General features: G+C 34.5%; 1 protein-coding gene across 3 annotated transcripts in view; it reads left to right on the top strand.

The window, feature by feature from the left end:
* The first annotated feature begins 3,357 nt into the window (after positions 1-3,357).
* The window catches only part of LOC138715112 (zinc finger protein 83-like), a 28,753-nt gene continuing 6,225 nt past the window's right edge, over positions 3,358-25,885 (top strand). Inside the window, exons 1-7 of one of the 3 annotated variants that reach the window (XM_069847650.1) lie at positions 3,575-3,959; positions 4,436-4,558; positions 7,013-7,092; positions 18,349-18,428; positions 18,625-18,663; positions 21,385-21,507; positions 23,309-23,388. In XM_069847650.1, coding sequence (XP_069703751.1) covers positions 18,354-18,428; positions 18,625-18,663; positions 21,385-21,507; positions 23,309-23,388 — 317 coding nt within the window. In that variant the 5' untranslated portion in view covers positions 3,575-3,959; positions 4,436-4,558; positions 7,013-7,092; positions 18,349-18,353. Of the gene's footprint in view, positions 3,960-4,435; positions 4,559-7,012; positions 7,093-9,926; positions 14,796-16,255; positions 16,603-18,348; positions 18,429-18,624; positions 18,664-21,384; positions 21,508-23,308; positions 23,389-25,885 lie in introns of those variants that run through there. The other 2 variants (XM_069847642.1, XM_069847659.1) reach the window with 2 other exon arrangements.

Genomic DNA, 25,885 nt, shown 5'->3' on the forward strand with positions numbered 1-25,885 from the left:
GAAATTAATATATATATATATATATATATATTTTTTTTTTTTTCAAAACTCTCTCAGTGGCATAGCGTGTTGACCTGCTTTCTCTGGATGCCTGACAGATGGACTTCTTAGGGCTTCTTCCAAACATACCCTAAACAATATAGCATCATCATCAGTTAGAACTACAACCCCGGGGTGGGTTTTGGCCTCCTTAACAGCAGCCTTCCATCTTACTGTGTCCTTTACCATGTTAATCCATCCTCTCACTCCCATAATTTCAAGATCTTTGGATACCCCATCCATCCACCTTAACTTTGGTCTACCCTTTCTCCTCCTGTTATATTATAGTCTACCCTTTAACATTTTAATAGGAGTGCGTGTTTCAGGCATCCTGTTTACATGTCCTAGCCATCTCAGTCTTTGAGCTTTCATAAATTTTACAACATCTTGACCTCCTATCAGGTTAAGAAGTTCATTGTTGGAGCGTATCCTCCATCCTTGATGATCACTGACTGGGCCAAAGATTCTACACAGAATCTTCTGTTCAAAACTTCTTAAAGAGTTCTCGTCTTTCTTTGTAAATGTCCATGTCTCTGAAAAACAATATAGCAACATTTTCTGTATATCACGGCATTGACGGTCGACCCAAGTGTTTGTTGCATATTCAACACACAATCTGTTCTCATTAGTTTACAGGGGCAGTTTCTGAAGGTTTTGGGGTTGAGAGTCGGATTTATTCTATTTTTAGCCCTCCTCCAATGCTGAACTCGACATAATTCGTGATGTAATGTTTAACTTACCACAACTAATAGCAACTAAGTCTTAACATTACAATTAGACAACATTAGACGTAAGTGCTAATGGCTAGTTCTGTTTTGAATGGATAAAGTCATGATCTCCATGAACTAACAAGGAGAGAACACGCTCTGTATATCACCGAATTAAATCAGATTTTGTGACATGAAAGTACAAGACACACTGTTTAGAGTCATACCTGGTATGGGTGGCCAATGACCCCTCCTTTTGGAAATATTGGCTATTGTGTGTGACATACTTCCGTTACATGCCTAATAGGGAAGCATTAGACTGTGTAACGGCGTAGCTCATGTGGTTGGATGCTGAGTTGTCATCCAGGCAACCCGAGTTCGAATCCTAATGCCTTCTCATTTTTTAAAGCTTGATATTATTATTATTATTATTATTATTATTATTATTATTATTATTATTATTATTATTATTATTTTTATTTTTATTTTTATTCACTTTCAGTTGTCAGTTTCTATATTCAAAGCCATGTTGAAATATGCGTGGTATGCATCAAAATTAATAAACCAATGAGAAGTGTTTGTGAATGTGAAGGATATGTGTGTAACTGTGGACAACCTTCTTTCATTTGCTGTGCATGGTGCAGGAAATATGTATGTTTCATGTCTTTTTATGACATCATAATGAATCGGGTACAAAATGAAATGGAATAACTGCTACAGAAATAGAACAGACACCAGTGACACATCTTACCTTCCGACGTGAGCAGTATTTCATTGTTTATCCTTTTCAATACAATGTTAGTTAATTAGTAATTTGTTTAAAACATGATGAAGCATTCAATACATTGAGAAATATGATATAGGTATGTAAATAGATAACTGTGATCACAATATTAATCACTATTAAAAGAAGAAAATATAGGACCAGTTAAGATTCGAACTCAAGTTGCCTGGATAACAACTCAGCATCCAACCATATGGGCTACGCTGTTACACAGTGTAATGCTTCCCTACTGAGCACCTAACGGGAGTATGTCACAAACAATAGCCAATATTTTCAAAATTAGGGGTCATTGGCTACCCATACCAGGTATGACTTTAAACAGTGCGTCTTGTACTTTCATCTCACACAATCTTATTCCATTCGGTGATATACAGAGCATGTCCTCTCATTGTTAGTTCATGGAAATCATGACTTTATCCATTCAGAACAGAACTAGCCATTAGCACTTATGCAACGTTGTCTAATAAAATTGTAATGTTAAGACTTAGTTGCTATTAGTTGTGGTAAGTTAAACATTACATGTGTCCTGACAAAAAATGAAGCTCTGAAGAAGATGAAATGTATGAATTAAGTCGCGTGAAAAACATTATAGTTGTTCAACTTCGTCAAAAGCTATGAGTACTTTATAGTGGACAGGTACTGAGACACAAGAGAGATGAAGAACCTCGTCTGAAACATTAATAAATTAGCACGGATAATGATTGACCTTTAATTTAATATTTGTCTTCTGTGATGTTATGTTTTATTGTCATCTGGGTAATTGAGGACCGTTTTTGCAAAACTTGCTAACTGCAAAATTTTCAAAATTGAGATTTTGGTGGATTAGTTAGCATAAGACAGGCCTCTACATGATGCTAAAGGCTTCTTAGGAAAATCTTATTATTTCCTTCACAGTAATGTGTCAAACCGTGATCGTTTTTTCAAAACATGCTTTCTGCTACGTGAGAGCTATACCAAAACTTGCAGTTATTTCAGTTTTTTGTGTTTCCTATAAAATTTAGTTTTTACAGTGAGCAAGTTTTGCAAAAACGGTCCTCAATTGTTCTCAGGCTAATGATAGCTTTCAACAGACTCTGAATTTAATAACTAAAATAATACTTTTATCTGTAAGTAAAATAAAAATAAACTTCAGTGGACAAAATTGTTTTTAATAGAAAAGAATGGGGACATTTTTCTTCTTCTTTTTCTTCTGGAACAATAATTGAAAATGAGGAATTGACCCAGGAAATAAGGAACGTCTGGCCATTCTATAAAAAACACACACACAGACACATATGTACATACATATATGCACACACTCACACAAGACATACACATGCATATGGCTATTGTTTCTTGCTAGTTTTCGCATTTTAATACTTTAACAGTTAACTTAAGTATTCCCTATTTAAGACATTTAAGCTTTAAATTATGATGGTCGTTAATTAAGAAAATTTGGTGCAAAATCAGTATAGAAAATGTTAAATGTTATGTTTTATTTAATGACGCTCACAACTGCCGAGGTTATATCAGCATCGCCTGTGTGCTAGAATTTTGTCCCACACGAGTTCTTTTACATGCCTGTAAATCTACTGACATGAGCCTGTCGCACTTAAGCACACTTAAATGCCATCGACCTGGCCCGGGATCGAACCCGCAACATTGGGCATAGAATTCCAGCGCTATACCAACTGCGCCAACCAGGCCGACATCAGTACAGATTCGAGCCTTACATCTGAGATTGGTTTCTAACAATTGGGGTCGAATGACTAGTCTCAATGATCTGATTAATTTCTCCTACTTTGTCTTGTAATGAAATTGTGACATATGATTTTCAAAGAGGAGCAATGAAAACTCAGTCAATCACAGAAGCAGTGGCAAATGCTTGAAATACATTTATATGAATTTTATTTCTTTTCGACATCAGATAACTCAATTCCTCGAATTTATGAAAATGTGTGGTATAGAAGTCATATTAATGAACACACTATCTTCATATAGTGACAAAATGTTTTGTTTAATATACTAGTGTAAAAGAAACTATCTACTAAGAATTTTATTATTATTATTACTACTGTTATTATTATTATTATTATTATTATTATTATTATTATTATTATTATTATTATTATTATAACAACAACTTCGGACTCACTGCAATTGGATTACTATATACATTGTTCATTTCACAGATTAGGCCTAATTCATGTCTTCTGACAGGAAGAATTTAGTAAATCCCTTCATACTTTCAGTCTCTTTCCTTTCGTGGAACATGTAGTAACTACACCAGTCTTGATTATATTGTTGAATGACTGTTATTTTCTGTCAAATATACAGATTTTAGTTTTATTTCAGTTATCATGGATGTGATTAAAACAGAATCTGATATCGACCCACTGGCTGTAGAGTGTGATGATAGAATTTGGGAAGAGGAAAAGTCGCTATGTATGGTAATCGAATGAATGTTTGTTCTTTGATTCCATGATGTTCAGAGGAAAATGTGGTAATTTGCTACGAGACGTCGTTGCATGTAGACCACTTGTACACTAAACCTAAAATTTGTTTTTGCAAGATATACTAAAACCCTAAACTAACCTAACCTAACCTAACCTAACCTAACCTTTTCCTTAATCTATGACAGGTTACGTTACGTGAGGTTAGGTTAGTGTTTTAGTATACGTTGTATACACTAAGGTTAGGTTTAGAGTAAAATTGGTCTATATGCAACGGCATTTCCTAGCAAATTACCGAAAATGTAAATAGATTGTATGATATGATTTATGTGAAGGGACATCATAACTTGTATTGTAGTTGTTGACATTAAAATATTAGATATCAAAGATTCCATGATAAACTAAGAATTTGTCCCTCTGGAATCGTGCAAGTGATATAGTTTAATTTTACCCGTTTTACATTTTATACACAGAAAGGAAATTCCTTGAATGAAATCAAGATTGAACCTTCCGAGCTGAGCAATGATTTCATATCAGACATAAAGTATGAAGATGAAGTTCCCGTTACATTTCCACTGTTGGAGCCTGATATGAAGGTAAGTTTACTTTTAATATTGCCCTCTTTTTCTCGCACAAGAACTCAGATTATTTCAGAATATATAGTTTCATTGGATTATACCCCACACTGTTACCACAGTTGTGATGTCCAGAAATGCGATGATATTAACTTAGATCGAAATAAATTTGAAGGTAGAATGGACCATGATGTTCAATCTTCATCATCGTCATTGATGATGATAATAGTATATTAGGCCTGTAACAAGAAAATTGCTAGACTCCAGAATACAAATAAGCAAACTGTTGTGGTTGTTTAAAAATATGTTGAAATGAGTAGTAATGTGTTTGATCAGCAGTTAATAGAGACAAATATTTTCCCTGTACCAAAAAAAAATTGGCAGTAAAGTCAACTCTGCATGGACACAAGACACCCATTGGTCTTTGATACGTTTCTCTTTATGGTAGTTTATTTCCCAAACTTGAATTCATTAATTTCCACAAAGTGATATCCATCACTTACCTTAATATTCGAATCATGCATGATTACTTAACAAACGTTTCTGTATACTTGGCTATAATTTCAACCAATGTTACAGCATGGTATTTAGTTACTTATATTTTAGATAATTCCCTAGAAAATATATATTTTTTTTCATTCATGTTTATTTAAAATGAATGAAATCGGGGTGACCCAGAATGCTGCAACATAACTAAAAAAAAAAAAAACAAACAAACAGACATGGCTCAGGCTTTAGGCTTGTTTACTCACTGATACGGATCTGTACTTGGACGTGGATTTAATTCTCATTTGGTCTCTTATTACTTGGCATTGTTTTACCCAACTATAAGAAGAATATCAGGTAATCCTATGGTGAGTCCTCGGCCACATCTCGCGAAATTCCATGTCTCTGTCACCAATTCCATCAGTGCTAAATAGTCTAATAGTTGATTCAGGATAGTAAAATAGAAGACTAAAAATAGACTGGAATTATTAAATTCTTTGAATTGTGTAAAACGTCTTTATTCTTGGTTTTTAATTTTTATGTTAGATAAGAATGGCGTTAAGGATTAAATAAATATTTCCACAGGCAAGATGAATACATCCTATCCAATAATTACATACTGAAGTGAGACTGACCATATAGAATGATACAATGAAAGAAGGGGAAATGGGAGAATAAAATAATTGAAGGATATGTGATTGTGTGTCCTTAGAAGGGAATATGGGGTGTGAGAAAGAATATGTGAGTCCCAAGCCTGTTGCCCACTTGTCTCAGTCTATTTTACACTGTTCCTTTGAAGTAACTATGTGGAAACCTTGCCTAAAGGCCACATATCTCACTTTCTTCACACTGTCCTAAGTAAAGGATTTAAGTAAGTTTTGCTGAAAGACATACAGTAGCCGAAAAAATCGTTAACTAACAACACTGTTAAATTTAACGTATGCATAATTAAGTCATAGACATCCAAAAGAGAAACTACCATCACATTCCACAGTAGCCCCAATTCAGCAGTTGAGTTGAGGTAGCAAAAAGCAACAGGTTTTTTAACATAAAAACGGATGTGTCGACACCCACCATAGGCAGAACCTGTTGGTAAAGCTTATCCTCACAATCCATCAAGAACTGTATCACTTCTTGGAGCTTTTCTTTTAATGGCTGGTGTCCACACCTGTGGAGTAACGGTTAGCGCATCTGGCCGCGAAACCAGGTGGTCCGGGTTCGATTCCTCGGCGGGGCAAGTTACCTGGTTGAGGTTTTTTCCGGCGTTTTCCCTCAACCCAATATAAGCAAATGCTGGGTAACTTTCGGTGCTGGACCCCGGACTCATTTCACCGGCATTATCACCTTCATCCCATTCAGACGCCAAATAACCTTAGATGTTAATAAAGCATCGTAAAATAACCTACTAAAATAAAATAAAAATTTAATGGCTGGTAAACAATACATTACAAATATGCATAAATGGCGATATCAGAGTGCGAAACAAAAAGAAAAGATAATAATAATAATGATGATCATATAGTAATAATTTATGTACATAGTTCTGTTTTGAGTCGACCTGGTTGGCGAGTTGGTATAGCGCTGGCTTTCTATGCCCAAGGTTGCGGGTTCGATCCCGGGCCAGGTCGATGGCATTTAAGTGTGCTTAAATGCGACAGGCTCATGTCAGTAGATTTACTAGCATGTAATAGAACTCCTGCGGGACAAAATTCTGGCACATCCGGCGATGTTGAAATAACCTCTGCAGTTGCGAGCGTCGTTAAATAAACCATAACATTAACATTCTGTTTTGAACATGGGATATGATTTGAAGAGACTTCTCAAGTTAATTGTCTTCTATATTTCGCTATAATATAATAATGAGTTTGGTTTTCAGCCATGGTTTCATATTGCATGAATTTGAGTGCTGTTGTCTCAATTCATGAACTATTTCTTTAACTCTTCTTCGTATTATATTTACTATAGGGAAATGGCATTTTTCTTTTTCAGGAAGAGCCATGGAATGAGGATGCAATAAAAGAAGAGTCAATGGCAGACATAATTGAAAAAGATGTTGACTTAACACAAAGGTGAGAATAGTACAAGGCGTCTATTAGCAATGAAAGTAACCAAAAAGTAGGCCTAACTAATTTAAGCAATTGGTAACGAAAGTAATGAAACGAATTTCAAACACTGGAATGATCGTGGGTAACGAAATTACGACTATTATTCTGCTTCACTTATTAAAACCTTGGCACCAATGCCTGAGTTGTGGTGGTCAGTAGTCATCGATTGCATATGCAAGTCTGATACAGTCTAGAATGCTGGGAGAGAAGTTGACTGCTCATTCATTGAACTGAAGATGAGAGACTTCAAAAACAAGTATGAGGATAGATTTTAAGGTGACTAAAATATTACTTACTCACTCACTCACTCACTGATTTACTTACTTTTAAGGAACCCGGAGGTTCATTGCCGCCATCACATAAGCCCGCCATTGGTCCCTATCCTGAGCAAGATTAATCCAGTCTCTATCATCATATCCCACCTCCCTCAAATCCATTTTAATATTATCCTCCCATCTACGTCTCGGCCTCCCCAAAGATCTTTTTCCCTCCGGCCTCCCAACTAACACTCTATATGCATTTGTGGATTCGCCCATACGTGGTACATTCCCTGCCCATCTCAAACGTCTGGATTTGATCAATGAAATATTATTAATTTTTTTTTCATTGTGCTTATAGGTAATTATTAAGTTGCGGTAATTAAGATGTAACTAATTTTTGTTTTATATTTTCGAAGAAACCCTGATATTGGTAATAGATCTTGTCCCTTTCTTCATTTATGATATATTCAATTCAATTCAATTTATTTGGCCATTAGAAATACACTTTTAGGCTTCGTCAGAATACATTGAAAAACATATAAATACATAAGAAAAAACGCTAATAAAAGAAACAGTAAAATTTAAATAACACAATGAAAACATGAAATAATTTGAAACTTTTAAATTGAAGAAATTAACTAAATTACAATTAAACTTATTTATTAAAATACAATTTCAGACAAATTCGTGTTGAAAAACTCAACAACAGAATAAAAAGGATTATTTAACAACCAATTGTAGGAGATGTAAAGTCATTTTCATCTGGGGTCCACTCAGTGTCTTGTCATGAATACTGGATCTTTCCTAGCCTTAGGCGATCAAAGCATGGTGCCAACCATATCATTTCAGTCTGGTGCTGAAGTCGTGAAAGCATGGTACTCTACCTCCATGCGCCTTCATGACGTGTAAATAGGATATGTTTTACTCTTCTAAAAAGAGGAACTTGACGAAGTTGAACAGAAACACATGCCGGTTTTCAAGATGAAATAAAATATAAATCACTTATTACCAATGAACTTTTAATACAAAAGAAACTATTTACAAAGAATGGAGATTTATGCTTAATACAAAATTATAGTCACACATTTTTAGTTTACCGTTTTACTACAATTACAGTCTTTCAAATGCTTTCTATTAGTTTGAAACCACTGCTGGAACAGATTCCGAAAGATTAGCATTGCATTCTGACGTCTGTTTACTTGTAGATTTTGAACTTCTCATGTTTTACATAGCTTGAGATCGGTCAATGTTGCCGGTTTCGTAGAGTATAGGGTGCAACGTTTTGAAATAGGCCCAAAAAAATTAGCAGAGAAAAATCAGAAGAACAGGATGGCTAATTAAAATATCCAAACCATGAACTAACATGACCAACTGATTGCAAAAATGTATCAAAATCCTCGCATAGCTACCACGGAAGAACTCAAGATGGAGCCAGTACTAGACTGCATTGCTAATTAGGACAGAAATGGAGAAAACGTGTCAACAGAATGGCAACCCTACAATACCTGGACTGAGGAAGCAGATATGTGGGATCCATGTATGAAATGGAATGTTACTTGGTTAGAAAATTATATGATGATATACGGCAATTAAATAGACTTATTGTTAATTTAGGATCTTAGTTTTCAGGAATAAGGTTGTAATTAGATTGAATTTAGTAATAATAATCTCTGCATTTTTATACGATAAAAGTGTCGCTACTCACCAAAATTCACGAGTTAAATAAATTTATAATAGCAATCGAGTTTGGCATATATTGGCAACTTCTTCTTCATGGAAACATAGTTTCAAGTTTGTTTCCACTGTTTATTATTATTATTATTATTATTATTATTATTATTATTATTATTAGTCCACACCTGTGGAGTAACGGTCAGTACATCTGGCTGCGAAACCAGGTGGCCCGGGTTCGAATCCCGGTCGGGGCAAGTTACCTGGTTGAGATTTTTTCCGGGGTTTTCCCTCAACCCAATACGAGCAAATGCTGGGTAACTTTAGGTGCTGGACCCCGGACTCATTTCACCGGCATTATCACCTTCATATCATTCAGACGCTAAATAACCTAGATGTTGATACAGCGTCGTAAAATAACCCAATAAAAATTATTATTATTATTATTATTATTATTATTATTATTATTATTATTATTATTACTATTATTATTATTATTATTATTATTATTATTATTATTATTATTATTATTATTATACTTGCATTTTGGATGCGAATAAAGGATTTTATGTACAAGGTAGGTATGTACACTAAATGAAATGTTACTCTTTTTAATCTCCAAGAGATTTCATACTAAATTTGAAAAATAACATAGCCTAACCTCTGGAATCTGTCTGCATCAACTCACTAGCCACATCGAATGTTCTTGTGATGGTATGATGATGATTCAATCTGTATTTTTCGGATGAATGAAGAGTTTTGTGTAAAGAAAATTATTTACCTCGCAGTACACACAATTACATACTTGATTGTGTTATATGTGCCTGTGGTCTGAAGTATTGTGAACAACAATGTATGGATTTACAGGTGTATGCAACTTCAATCCAAAGAAGACGTCAGAAATCAAGAGATTGACGCATGCAGGAATTCAGGACAGCAATTTGACATAGTCACACACTCACAAGAACATACAGAACACTCGTTTGAGAACTGTGGATTTCGGAATGACCCTTCACCTCAAAAGGACTTGGAATATGAATCCTTTGTCAGTGAACTGAATTCATCACAACATATAAAGCAACATGTCTGCATTCCTTCGGGGCAGGAACCTTTCAAATGTGGCATTTGTGCGAAAGATTTGGCAAGACTTGATATTTCTCAAGAGAATAGATCAGCTTACGCAGATCATAATAATTTCAGATGTAAAGTTTGTTGTAAAACTTTTGCAAGTCTTCATAGTCTTAGAACGCATGCATCAACTCACTCAGATGATAAATCTTTGGACTGTGAAATTTGTGGTAAGAGCTTTTCTCGACTGGATAATCTTCGTGCACATAAATCAATTCATACGGGTTACAAACCTTTCAAGTGCGACTTTTGTGATATGAGTTTCAGACATCTTCAGCATCTTAAAAATCACGGAACAGTTCACACAGGGATGAAGCCTTTCAAGTGCAAAATTTGTAATAAAACCTTTGCAAGACTAAATTATCTTCGTCAGCATACTTCAACCCACACGGGCGACAAGCCTTTCAAATGCAACATTTGTGAGAAGTATTTTAGACAACTTGGTCATCTCCGAATACACACATTAACTCACACAGGAAATAAGAATTTCAAATGCACCATTTGTGGTCGGACATTTTCGCGTCTTGGTTACCTTAAAAACCATGCATCAACTCATACAGGTGATAGGCCTTTCGAATGCAACATTTGTTCAAAGTCTTTTACTAGATTACATAATCTGAAAAGTCATATACTCACTCATTCAGGAGACAACCTTGTCAAATGTCCAATTTGTGGGAAGAGATTTACCGCAAATGATATTACACATCATATGAGTGAGCACAATGGAGAAGACACGTATAAATGCAATGCTTGTTCCAAAACTTTATGCAGTAAGAAGAGCTTAGAGTATCATATCATGCAGGCGCACATGGAGGACAAACCTTTTAAATGCGAATTCTGTGATAAGGGTTTCTTACAAGCTAGCAGTTTGAAAGATCACTTACGCATTCATACAAAGGACACGCCTTTCGTATGCGATTTCTGTGGTAAGGGATTCACAACTCAAGGTAATTTGAAAGCACATACTGCTATTCATACAGGTCAGAAACCCTTCGTATGTGATCTCTGTGGTAAGGGTTTCAGATTGCCGAGTCGTTTAAAAGAACACACGCTCTCACACACAGGGCAGAAGCCCTTCAAATGCATCACTTGTGGTAGGGCCTTTTTAAGGCCAAGTCGTTTAAAAGACCATGAACGAATTCACAATGGGGAGTAACCATTAAAAAATTAGATGCTTCTAGAGTCAACGGCAATTCGGAAGGCGGTAGTCTGCTAGCGTTTGCGTCGAGAGAGACAGATAGAGAGAGCAAGGCAGCATACAACATTGCACATCGTACTTCATGCGCACGTGCAATGCAAATAGCGCAGGAGAGAATTTAAATTATCGAAACACAATAATGATCTTAGCCATTGATTGCTGTAAGTATATCAAACAAACCCTCTTTACTTCACTAACAATATTTTTTAGACTGTTCCCAATCTCACACCACATGCTTCTGCAGTCATTCCTTGCGCATCAAGATGGCTGGCAGCGTTCTGCTCATCAATGTTTTTAAAATAATTATACACCTTAAACACTATTTTCCACGCCTGCCTGTGCAATATTTGTCTTTTTACAGTCTCTTCTTCCATTTATTTATCTTACACTTACTTACTGGCTTTTAAGGATCCCAGAGGTTCATTGCCGCCCTCACATAAGCCCGCCGTTGGTCCCTATCCTGAGCAAGATTAATCCAGTCTCTATCATCATATCCCACCTCCCTCAAATCCATTTTAATATTATCTTCCCATCTACGTCTCGGCCTCCCCCCCAAGGGGTCTTTTCCTCTCTGGCCTCCCAACTAACACTCTATATGCATTTCTGGATTCGCCCATACGTGCTACATGCCCTGCCCATCTCAAACGTCTGGATTTAATGTTCCTAATTATGTCAGGTGAAGGATACAATGCGTGCTGTTCTGCGTTGTGTTACTATCTCCATTCTCCTGTAACTTCATCCCTCTTAGCCCCAAATATTTTCCTAAGCACCTTATTCTCAAAAACCCTTATCTTACACACACACAGAAAATATTAGTTTTACTTATTCAATGTATTGAAACATTCACTCGTGAACAAACTCGGGAAGTACTTGTTACAAACTGATTCCGATTGGTTCTACTGGACAAGCTTGTGACGTCACATACCAGAAATGCTACGGCGCTTACAGCAGCTGACTACCTTCCGAAATGCCATCTAGTCTAGTGGTTATCAATGCTGAGATCATCTCATATAAATTGTATTATATTTTACATGATGGTGATTTATTGAACATTTCATCAATCAGAAACTGTAATATATATTGTTGAAATAATGTGGGCTTCTTGTGTTTCCAAATAAAAACCTACACACAACTATAAAATAAGCAAAAGAAAGCTTGATATCCCAGGTGAGAGTTCATAGTGAAACGCATCTGCATTAACAAAGATGAACGCTTTAAGAATGGGTGTTAGCAAGTTTTATGGCAATTGCTTCCCCCTTCCAGAGTCATAGTTCTTTCTTCATTACGAATGTTACATTTATCTTAGTCTTAAATGTTTCATATGATTATGCTATGATATTTATTCATGTCTGTATTGGCCCATCGGGGGGGAAAACCACTGTCCTCTAAATTCTGCCACTGTCTACCATAGGTAAATATTAGTGGCGAAGCTAAAGTGTAAATACTGAATAGGCTAAAAAAAATCTGCTTGCCTTATATCTTTTTATACAGCAGATGTTTCTCGGCTTTTCTGTCAACATTTTTTGTTACAGGCCCTACACGAAGGTGATTACCACTCATTTTAACCTCCAAACAGAATTCGGGTATAACAATATAATTTAATCGTCTTAGGCCATCCTGTTAGCCAAGAATATTTCTTATACATGAAAATTTAAAATTTCTGTTTTGTCTTCCTCTATCCGCTATCTTAATATGTAAATGTGGTGTCGATCTCCTATCTTCGTAAGCACATTTCGTTTCATACACCCCATCCAACTTGAAAATGGTTTCTCTTTTAATTCTACAAATAATGACTTTAATGTTCTCTCAACATGAGCCATTTTACACAAAATTAGTATGTAACACAAACATGCATGCAGTTTTTAATATACTAACGCTCAGCAATGCAGCGCATTTAATGAAAACCCTGCCCCGCATCCTGCTACTGAGTCATAGTGAATCAATACCCCTTTCTCCCAGGCCACCCTCAAGCTTGTGAGTGCCACTGCCTGTGAGTGAGGCCGTCGCACGTTGCTACAAGGCTTCTGCCACAAGCCTCTCACAGTGGAATGACTGCCAACAGTGAATTTAATATATGGAAGAATCAGAATGAAACCAGGTGTTACGATACATCGTTATTACGAACTTACACTATTACTATATATATAATAACTGGAAATTTTTGAGTAGGCTAAGTCTCAAAAGCCTCTTAAGGGCTTCGCCACTGGTAAATATGGGCCTGAAGATAGCCACTGCTGTCTTTGTTGGAGACTTAGAAATCCTATTTTTAATGTTTACAATTTCATTTCATATTTCATTTCCATTAACTATATTATTATTATTATTAATATTATTATTATTATATTGTGTAAATTATATAATAAATTAAGGAAAGGTGTTTAGCTTGAATTTTAATGGATATTCAATGGTTAATAGTAATCACGTCAGTTAGAAGTTTTGTGGGCTATAAACAATAACTTAAGCAACGAAAGGTTAGGAAGTTGGAGTCGAGAATGGAGGCTGTGTTGGGCGTAGATTTGAATCCCATTTAGGTTGATTTCTTTTTCAAAGTTTTCCTAGCTGTCGAATGTTCGATATCCATTGATGAATCATCGAACCCAGCTTACGATCACCAATTTATTCTACTGACAAGCACATTGTGCCTTCAGGCTGTGGTGCATTTACAACATAAGAAACAAGAACCTGGTATCTATTGTAATCACTCACAATAGATAGTTCAGTACTTATTGTAATACCTAAAATAAAATAAATGTTTTTTTTTATATAAATATAGTTTATTTCTTATCACACAAACTTTTTTTATTAATGGTGGGTACTTGACTGTTCGTCGTTCATCCATATGAAGCGAATTATATAGACAAATTTATCGATAGAGTCATTGCCTAGGGTGTGCCATAGGAGGCTAGTCTACGCTACACCTGCGATGAGATGAGATGTTGATGGAGATTTTTTGGGATGCCACAAGGGAACCGGAGCTCCCTGTAAAAACCCCTGTGTTACCTGGGCTACGAGCTTGCCCAACAAAAGTTATAAATCAGGATGTATTGGGGATTGAAATGGGTCCACAAGATATCATACAAACGTAAATTTAATATCATCATCATCATCATCATCATCATTTTAAGGTTTAGACTATTAAGTCAGTTCCAGCTTCACATCTCTTCCAGGTTTCTCTCTCTGTCTAATTATTGGTCTGAGGGGTAGTAATCTAGTGCTTATTTTGGGATCACTTCCCACGCATTCTGTCTGTGATTTATCCGATCATCCCTGTATTGGATTAGTTTGTAATACCCTCTACATTCAGGTAATTTCTTATATCAGTATTTGAAACTTGATTAAACAATCTACAGTCTTTCACAGTTCTTAGGATACTCATTTCGGCTGCTTCTATTATTCGTAGTTCTCATATATTTACGACCCATGATTTGCTTCCATAAAGTAATGTTGGTGCAGTCATCACATTGTAAAACTTACGTTGTGTGTCCTTCCTAGTTTTAAAATTGATATATATTTTTTAATTTTGATGCACTGTCCACAGCTTGCCTGGCTCATCTCTCAGCCATTCCTAGAACTAGAGAAAATGTTCTAATTTTGACAGTTTTGCCATCAGGAACCTCGATGAAAAAACAGACTTTATAAACATACTGATATATAGATATTATGTTATTATTTGGGGGGTCATGACATAGCACTGACGATCTGTTAGATCTTTTGTATTAATTTCCCATCTACTCATCTAGACGCAGTGTCAGTTCACACCAGCTAATTACTCTAAGGTTCACTGAATATCTGTGTTTCCAGCAGACAACCCCTCTCGTCCCTAGTCCAATCACGTCCGTATATTATGAGCTGGTAGATATTAACATGGGGGAATGAAAGTACTCCGAAAAAACAAACTGGAATCTTATCCGTCATGAATGTCCATTATGGACTTGTAATGAAGAATCCTAGCCTAACCGAGACTCTGCATAACAGGCTGATGATCTAGATCATGCAGCCACCTCGATACACAGTTAAGGGGACACTCAACTTAAAAATTGGAGAAAAAGTGTCATAGAAATGAAAAATTATATTTCTACACTAATTTACGTGACAGAACTAAATCAATACGCACAATTCTTCCCCTATTCATTGAGAAGTCACAGTTAAATGCACAAAGCCAAAAAATAAAAAATGATAATTAAAAGTGATATTTCAATTAATGATTGATTAAAAATTGAAATATTTTTTTATTTTGAAAAGTATTGGATCTAATGAGCTGAGATTTTGTATGTTACTTTCCATGTGTACGGTATATTAAACTTTTTCTCCAAATTTGAAAAAGATTGGTCAAATAGGAAAAAAGTTCCAAAATATAGTTGAGTGTCCCCTTAAGTAAATTTGACTAGTTGTTGACCACTTTCATAAGCTGCTTTGGATCTCGACAGAAAATTAACAATTTCCTACAGTTTTTATTAAGATTTCTCCAGGGCACCACATAATCATTTGTTTCATGGGTGCAGACTCTACAGTGGACAGTTTAGTTGGGTGGCTTGCAGACCCGTTTTTACGCATGAGCCCAGGGCTGCAAAATTTTGAAAATGAAAAAGAAATCGAGCTGGAAATAAATGTGGGATATAGTCCTACTTCGTAGATGCCTGCTTTATGTAGTAGCATTATGTTAAATTGTTACATGCCACTTTCTTTTACAGTTTGACTGCTAAATGTTTAAGTTTAGGGTGCGCAAAATTATTCATATTGTTGTAAAATTATGATTGTATATGAACGATGATTGTGTAACAAATTTGGGAATAATTGCATTTGAATTTGGCATGTGAAAAATCGCCAGATTTCTCCCTAAAATATTCGACATCACTAAAAAAAAAGTCACTAATCCCAAATATGAATTTTAGTCGCTAATGTTTCTCAAATATTCTAGATTTATCGACTTTTTCCCCATATTGGCCACTGGTGAGATCTTACATCGACTCACTGCAATAGGATCTCTAAACGGATTCAAAATAAATTTCCGTTTTCGAAATTATACACGTATGTGCTTTGTGTATTCCGTACAATAGAGATATCGTATGTAAAAGGATTTAAGATGTTTGTTCACTTTAGAAAAGCATGTACATTCGAGGGGACTGTTGATTTAATAAACACATTTTAAAACGAAGAAGTTGACATTAACTTGATTTGTTGGATTTTTATCAGAAGAATCGAATTTTGGAATGATAGGTATCCCCTTCTTATTAGCTTTTATTTGTTGACTCGATACCGTTTCTTAGTTGTTTTGTTTTCATTTATGTTGTATATTATACTTCAGTGTGTTTAATCGAATTCATAGTTTTTTTTTCTGAGTTCATCTTTATAATAGATTCAGAGGTTTTGAGTGAAATTCACATGAAAAATTCTTTGTCTTATCCAGGGTGCGAATTAAGATTTCTAATGAGGGGGAATAGAATCCTAGATAGAGAATACCATACATAAAATTATTATTATCCTTATTTTATACGGCTCAACGCTTGGTCGCACTGAGTTGCTTGTCTTGCATCTTGATTATAATAATAATTATATCCATGAGCAGGCTTAAGATAAGATGTGTAATTCCTAAGTTATTGATTGTTGTCAGCTTGCTGGTGATGATAATACATCAATATTATTTTCTTTGCTTATTTTATACTTTATGAAGTACATGTACGGTACTCATATTAAAACAATTATATTTTGTAAGGAGGGATAGAAGTTATCCCTGGCAGGGATGTTAATATGAATTTATGAGAGGGGGATAACTTTCCAGCGGGGTGGGGGAGAATCTCCCCATCCCCACCCGTTAATTCGCACCCTGGTCTTGTCGTCTTAACGTGATTCTTGGTGTAAAGTACAAATATTCATAGATTCAAGATGTAACTTATCTTCATTGCATTCAAATAAATTACCCTGATGACTAAAGAAGCAACTTCTAGATTATTTTGTCCAAGGGCCATTCATTCTTTGTTGAGAATCAGTCGACAATTTGCGCCAAAAATTCAAGGAATAACTTCTTTTCAGTGCATTAAAATACATTACCCTGGGCAGTGGTTTTAAGGTTCTGGTCCTCGTTCTTACCTTGTCTTAAGTTCCGATTTTCGTAAATAGAAATGCAATATCAAAAATACACGAATGACTTTATGTGATTTTGTGTAAAATTAGTTATTTACGCCGACATCTTACACCGTAGATTTTTTAAAATATCTTACTGTTTAAAATTATAATAAGTGTCTTCTATGTGTTGTGTAGGAAACGAAAATTTATACTTATTTTCTGCGTATGTATAAATGATTTCATTAATGTCCGTATTGAGTAATATTGAAGGCAGTGAACTAGAAATTGTAATATAATTGGCAGTATGACAAAATAACTGAATTTTTGTGAAACATTTGTCATGTGTCTATACCTAATAAAAAGTTTGTTTCATTTTGGTGACACCGATTTTTTTTTAATCAGGAAAGGAATACTCCAGTCTAACCTTATTTTTAGGTTGCTCCTTTGGAACTTACCTAGTCATCCCTTTGTATGTTTACATATTTTATGTGAATAGGCTATATCTTATGTTACTCATTCAGTACAGAACGGATAGCCTATGCTTAATTATTTGATGCTAAGTGGTACACAGAAGCGAATAAGCAGTGGCGTATACTGGTTAAAGGGTTTGGGCTACCGCTGACCCTATTATTACACAAAATATATCTAACAATTACTTTAATTTTAATTACTATGGTAAAACTAATAATACAAAATTATTACATTATGTTATATTATAAACTTTCTCTTTTGTAATTTCCTTGGGCTACCGCCGGTAGCCCGCAAAATACGTCCCTGCGAATAAGTAATCTTGCTATTACGCAGGAAATAGGCTACTCACGAGTGTAATTCTGATTTTGTCTTGTTGTGGAAATACTGTTACATGTCGTGGTATAACTAAATTTTAGATTTTCTTTGCAGTTGCAATGGATATGATTAAAACAGAACCTGATGTAACCATCTGCGACAGTAATGAAGAAGAGGAAAACACGCTATCGACAGTAAGTATATTGGGATATCCAAGTTATAACTATAATAGTTACAGGAGTGAAATTGTTAGTAATTCCTAAACAATTACAGTTCACTTTTGTCACTAACCTGGAAAAATAGCAGTTTCTCAATTACTGAAATGCCTCATTAGTTTGCTGTTATTGTGTTGTTTATATTTGTGTTAAAAATAAATCTTTGTTTTTATAGGTGTGGCGGGAAAGGGACATCACTTTTGTTTCTGTTATGGTCAGTATTAGATTTCTGTGATTTTTTTTTCTTTCGAGTTACGGCAATTTTCATATACTATACAGCCCTACTCTAATATTGCCTGTTAGGTTACTCACAAATAGTCAGTTTCTAATTAGACAATTTTTTGAAATACACGCATTTTGTATTGTATAATTATTACCTGCATGACATTAGTTGAGTGTCACAAGTGTAATCTGAGTATTACATGTTATTTACACTCAATTTTAAGCTTATTTTCAGTATTTGCTCATAAAGTCAGGAATGTGCTTCATTTTTTCACATTTTGTTTCAAAGTTTCATTGCCTGTCATTCAGGACCCATGGTTCTGATAATTTCCTTACAGCTTTGATAATATATCATTTTAAAACACTCAAACATTTCTAAATTTCTTCAGATATTTTAATTGTAATTATTCTTTTTCCATATTCATAACTGAGCTCTGTATTTGCCCCTTTAGTTCATTGTACTTTGTTAATAGTTTTATTAATTGTAATTAGATATTAATTGATATTATTGTTACATGGGAAAGGCTGCTATATATACAGTAAGCCACCGGCATAGCTCAGGCATTAGTGCATTTGACTGCTGGTTCATAGTTGTGCTCAGGCATAAATTTGATTTCCGCATGAGCTGATTATTATCTGGTTGTATTTTTTCCGAGGTTTTCCCCAACCATAAGGTGAATGTCAGGTAATCTATGGCGAATCCTCACCCTCAGCTTGCCAAATACCATCTGGCTATCACCAAATTCCATTGACGTTATATAGCAAAGTAGTTGATGAAACGTCGTTAAATAACCAAGTAAAAAAAAAACATATACACTATCGGTCGGAAGTTTTTGATAAGCTATGAAAACAACTGTATACTTTATGTCAGTGTACAAATACATCGGAAAAACTAAATAGACCAACAAAATTAATATTTTCTCTCTCTAGCATTATGATATGATAGAATATTCAAAACGAAATCCTGTTTTAACCACAAATCCATAGTTGTGGCAGTATATACATAGTATTGTTCTGGTAGTTGCACACTGAGCATTTTGGTAAGTCTAGCGCAGTATTGGATTTTTCCTGGTATAATTTTTGGGATGAAATATCGAGCTGAGTGAGAACACATGCTTTCTTAAGACTATGGGCTTTCTTTTCATATATCACAATATACATTTTTTTTTTAAATTCCGATAAACTGCTTTTGAAAAAGTGATGTACACAGGCGTGAAAGGGTTAATACTACATTGAAAAAATGATACAAAGCATTAATTATACATAAGTCATCTTCTTCTGATGACGTTACTGTATCTGAGTAGAGTATATTTCACATCACTAGTAAGAAAATCTGTTTCTCTTCGTTTAGGTATCTTTTGTCACTGTGATGGTTAGAAATTCTAGGTCACTAAATCTTTCTTGAAAAATATGCGGGTTGAATTTCCTTTTCTGTATTGCAACTATTTTACCTTCAACCAGTTTAGTGTCCCTCCATCCTCATACTTGTTCTTATTAGTTATCAGTCGACCAGAAAAGCTCTTAAAATCAAAGAAATCAGCGAAGTCCATTTCAACTACCCTATAGAAAGGGTTTTATATTTTGGTTGTATGTTTTTATTATTTTTAAAATGACCAGCCTCATGGTCTAGTGGTCAGAGCTTCTGGCTATAGTTCATGAGGTCCCGGGTTCGATTCCCGGTTAGAGCACAAGAATTTTTCCTTAAAGGGGATTATTCCTGTGTTCGTCCATGGTCTGGAATTTAGGTTAAGTTTAGATTTAAGACCTCTTCTGTCACCACATTATCATAATCATCCTATCACATCATCGGGGTAATGTAACTCCGCCTTCCAGGCGCCCCAACCTCAGAAGTGGCTTACAACTAAGCCATGGCCAGGAGAGAAGACCAGAAATGTCGAAAAGACAACCTGGTGGCATTGGATAAAAAAAAACATATGAAGGGTGGAGGAGAAAAAACGAGGAATGTCCATTTTTAGTGATTTTATTATATATAGTGCATCCAATAGGTGGCAACTGGAACTACAGAACTGTGTAGTCAAGAAAAATTTAGACTTGGAAATGTTCATCAGGTAACGTTAGACATTTGGTACACTGGTTAGAAACCAGGAATAAGTTATTGAGGTATTAAAACTTATTTTTCTTGGTAATGATGTTTTGTGACATTATCTGTTTTTTCCCGACACCCTTAATAAAAGTTTCTTTGTAAAGATTTCTATATCTTCTTAAATATTTCCGGTCCTGTTATGCTCAACTAACTTTTGTATTGCAAAGTACATGCTTTTATTTTATTTTTTAGAAAGAGGTAAATTGGCTGGCGATATACTTGAATTCAAGGAAAGGTTTAGGAACTTTTAAAAGGAAATAATAAATTTGAATAGGATTAAAAGTCTATTGATTGTACAAAGGCGTGACTAATTATTTATTATTCCATCATAACTGAGTTACTGGTGTGACAATCATTTTCTCTATAGAGTACTGTGTATTGTTAGAAGAAAATTCTTCTAGCAGGTAAATAGCCACTATAAATTATTCAGCTAGAGAGGACAAACTTGCAACCCCTTCCATTTTTATGCGATTGTCATTTGAATTTCATGCTTACCAAAATGTTCATATTACAACTAAGTAGCTCCGGTTTCAAGTAGATTCCTCCTGTCCCTCTCAAATGTCTATGTGATAAAATATAAATAATTAATTTATTATTTTGAATGCACAGGAAGAGGATGTAAACGATATCAAGGTGGAACCTTTCGACCAGAATTGTGATGATGTACCAAATATCAAACATGAAGGAAATGAAGATCCCATTTCATGTACAGAGTTTAAGTTTGAAGCTGAGGTGAGAGTTTCTTATTTTGATATTTAGCTTTCATTGTTCTTTACTACTATTATTATTATTATTATTATTACTATTATTATTATTACTATTATTATTACTATTATTATTATTATTACTATTATTATTACTATTATTATTATTATTATTATTATTATTATTATTATTATTATTATTATTATTATTATTATTTGTCCATTTTTTTACTCTTGCATTTGGTCAATTGATTAAGGTAGACTATTCCATTATTTCAATTATCTTATTGTACTAATTTATGATTTTATAATTTTTATTTGATCTATGATTGATGTGGACTATTATATTGTTTGTATTTTCATCTCATTCCCATTTTCTATCATTCATTCTCATCATCATTTGTTGTTTTGTTCTGTTTTGTATCGTGCTAAACTTTAATTGGCCTTGTGCTGTTGTTTTGCACGTTAATATTCTAAATAAATAAATAAAAATAAATAAATAAATTATTATTATTATTATTATTATTATTATTATGCTGAGACAGCAGGAAACAGTATTTTTGTGCACTTCTGTTACGTGTAATATATTATAAATAAAAATAATGAATTTGTAATTTTTTAAAGTGCCACTACTTTGAAGGTTTGTTATTTGTTGTTTAACCATGTGCAATTACTCGCTCAATTGAGATAGGCGATCAGATACGGCCAAAATATGTTGTGATATAATCTTACTGAAGTTAAGCATTAATTATGTAATGCCCTTAATAGTAGCAACTTAAAAAAACTGGTTACATTTCTACTTATTGTAAAGAGTAAACGGGAAGAAAAGATGAAGACCGGTATTGTAAGGAATTAGTATTGCTACGTATAGGTTTTTAAATAGTTAAAATAACATACAGGATTTACAAGCCTGTATCTTTAAATATAAGGAACATGTTAGGAAGAGTGATTGCACGAGTGAATAATATTATATCTATCAGAAAATAATTCCAGGAATGATTATCTTCAAAACCACCATAAAAATCTAATGCATAATATATTTTTTTTTTTAATCCAATGCCACCAGGTTGTCTTTTCGACATTTCTGGTCTTCTCTCCTGGCTGTAGCTTAGTTGTAACCCACTTCTGAGGTTGGGGTGCCTGGAAGACGGAGTTACATTACTCCGCTGATGTGATAGGATGATTATGATAATGTGGTGCCAGGAGAGGTCTTAAATCTAAACTTAACCTAAATTCCAGACCATGGACGAACACAGGAATAATCCCCTTTAAGGAAAAATTCCTGTGCTCTAACCGGGAATCGAACCCGGGACCTCATGAACTATAGCCAGAAGCTCTGACCACTAATGCATAATGCATAATATATTGTTATTAATAGTTCATTAGAATTTAGTGATATTATGCAAAGTTAAGACAGACCCTAGAAACTGGATTGAAGGCTACATGGGCTGTTACTAATAGATTGTGATTTACTTGAAACATACATAGCACATACATACGCATAAATGACTAATTAATGAATTCATCCTGGGATTATGTGACACTTGGCTTGCTTTATAGCTGCAGAAATCTCTGAAGGAACTCAATCAGTTAATGGGTTAAGATATGAATTTGAGCACAAGTCCACATGTTAAAATGTTACAACTCGCTATGCCAGTGACCTGCTAGTTTTTTTTTTTTTTTTTTGGTAGTAGAATAGAATACTTTAGTTGTGTACCTATCTGTATATCTCGTATAATTTTTAGTTCGCATATCCCAGTTATATGAAAATTAACAGTGCCCATTCTTTGTGACATTTACCATTTGTTGATGGATATTTTATTTTTCAGGAGGAATTGTTAAACGAGAATGAAGTAAAAGAGGACTTGATGTCTGACATGGCAAAAGATGGAGAAAACTTGACAGACAGGTGAGAGTGTCTTAAGTGATCTATCATTTTGTTTATGTTTATTCAATTATTCTTTAGAAAGTAACTTCGAAATGACATCTCTGCTTTTCTCTTTATTGCTAACATGAATTCAAATTAATAATTTTATTAGTATTGATTGATTTCTGATAAGCGAAGCGACTTTTTTTTTTCCTAAGTTACACCTCCAGTAACTGTGTTCCTCTGACTCACGATTTCATTAACTTGTGATTTAAACTTCCATGTCTGCTTCTGTTAATTCTATATCATTCATTTTATGGGAATTTAACGCTAAGAGATACCTTGGAATTCATCATATGTGTTAAAATTTATAGTAAATTGTCTTTGTTTCTCTTGTACCATTTTTGAGATTTGGAAATTTATTGTGGATTAATTGTGATATTAAGGCAGTAAAAATTGGAATAATGAAAGATAACATCCTGTTCTCATATTTTCCAATCCAAAATTTTATTTTTAGTATTTTAATAATATATCATTATACTTAATTCGATGTCTGACACTTTCGTTTCACTGATGTGAACTAGTCTTATTCTCCTAAGCTACATTCGAACATAAGTTTGAATCTTATTAGGGAGACTACATTACTTTGTTCATATTGGAGTGAAACATCTCAAACAGCAGAAATAACTAAAATGCTCTCTCAATTAATATCAATAAAAGAATTGTATTCCGATGGATACCATCCCATTGTGGAATCCTGGGAAACGAGAATGCGGATGCACTAGCAAAGAAGGACAGCACTGCTACTTACAGACCTGTTACTAAATCTACATATTACTCTGTGAAAATATTTATTAAATCTACATACTTAGACTTCAACAAACAAAATTTGATAACACAATCCCAAGGGAAAAAATGGAACTCTCTGCATCATAATCCACAGTTAATTCCCGATTTACCACGAAAATCATCTGTAGCTGCATTTAGATTGGCAAAAGGCCATGACTGTTCGGCTAAGCACCTGCATAGAATTGGAATATATCAGTCCCCTAACTGCCCATTGTGCAACTCAAACCAAGAAATGGATTCGGAACACCTCAAAATCTGTGCTTCAGTGGCTAGTCATGATAATATCTTTGAAAAATATTGGAGTGCAAGAGGTCAAATGACTTTATTGTCAAACGCCTGGTATTAGTAAACAACAACAACATTACTTTGTTCATTTTTTTTAACGTTGTCCCCATTTGTATTACGAAAACCATGTAATCCCATTAGAAATTCTCAGACTCATTTTACTAAAGTATATTATCTTGCTGTCACCAATCCCATCTATGCTAATTAGTATTGTTGCTGTTTAATCAACTGTACGAAGACAGGTCTGAACCTCACAAGTGACACCAACAAGGCATCACTCATGAAGCAACTAAGCCAGGAGATAATTGGGTAGGATGGCTAGTTCCTTTCCTTCTCTATTGCATATACTGCTGACTAGCTACATGTTACATTAATCAGACTTCAGATGCATATAAACAATTGTTCTTCCTCTGACACATATTAGCCAGAATTTCAGTCAGAGTTATAATAAGCATTGATCGGTCAGCACGTCTGGCCGCGAAACCAGGTGACCCGGGTTCGAATCCCAGTCGGGGCAAGTTACCTGGTTGAGGTTTTTTCCGGGGTTTTCCCTCAACCCAATACGAGCAAATGCTGGGTAACTTTCGGTGCTGGACCCCAGACTCATTTTACCGGCATTATCACCTTCATTTCATTCAGATGCTAAATAACCTAGATGTTGAGACAACGTCGTAAAATAACCCAATAAAATAAAACATAAGCATTGATAACTGTTAAAAAGTTTGTAAATGTTTTATTGTAAGTTCTTTGGTAGGAAGTTTGTCACAGCCATTAGGATTCACGTAATAAAGGCAGAAATCAAGTGACCTCAAAAAAGAGAGAGTGAACTACAGGTGTGTCATAATTCTGCTGATACTTCTTTTCCCTTGGCCAAAGAAAGTATAAGACGTCATTTATCAGTAGAATGGAATAGTGATAGTGATAGTGATAGATTTATTGATATTAGTTCAGAAAAGTACATACTTAATAATTTAAAAAAATTATCTGTATACAAAAGTAGTTATACATAATAAATATACAATTTCCTAAACTAATTAATTTATCGCAAATCTCAATAATTTATTGATTCAAACTTGCACTCAGTAGAATGAAATAGATGTCATGATAATTTCAAACATCAGCATTCCTATTTGGACAACTCTTTCTTTAACATCATAATTTCGCAATTAGAGTGATTCATTATTATTCCCTCCTGCAGTATTTCATTATTCAATGAACATTTATGCTATGGTACCGGTACATGTATGCGGTAACTGACCAGAAACAAAGAGTCTGAACTTTCAGCATAGTTAGGACGATTCTTCTTTATCCTCTCCCTTTCTTCAGCTCTGTGAGTCTTGTGGTCTGTATAGGTGTATAAATGACTTAACCTTGAGGGGACTGAGCTAAAACTCTTTGTCACAGT

The sequence above is a fragment of the Periplaneta americana genome, chromosome 2 (assembly GCF_040183065.1).
Source record: "Periplaneta americana isolate PAMFEO1 chromosome 2, P.americana_PAMFEO1_priV1, whole genome shotgun sequence".
Taxonomy (NCBI): Eukaryota; Metazoa; Arthropoda; class Insecta; order Blattodea; family Blattidae; genus Periplaneta; species Periplaneta americana.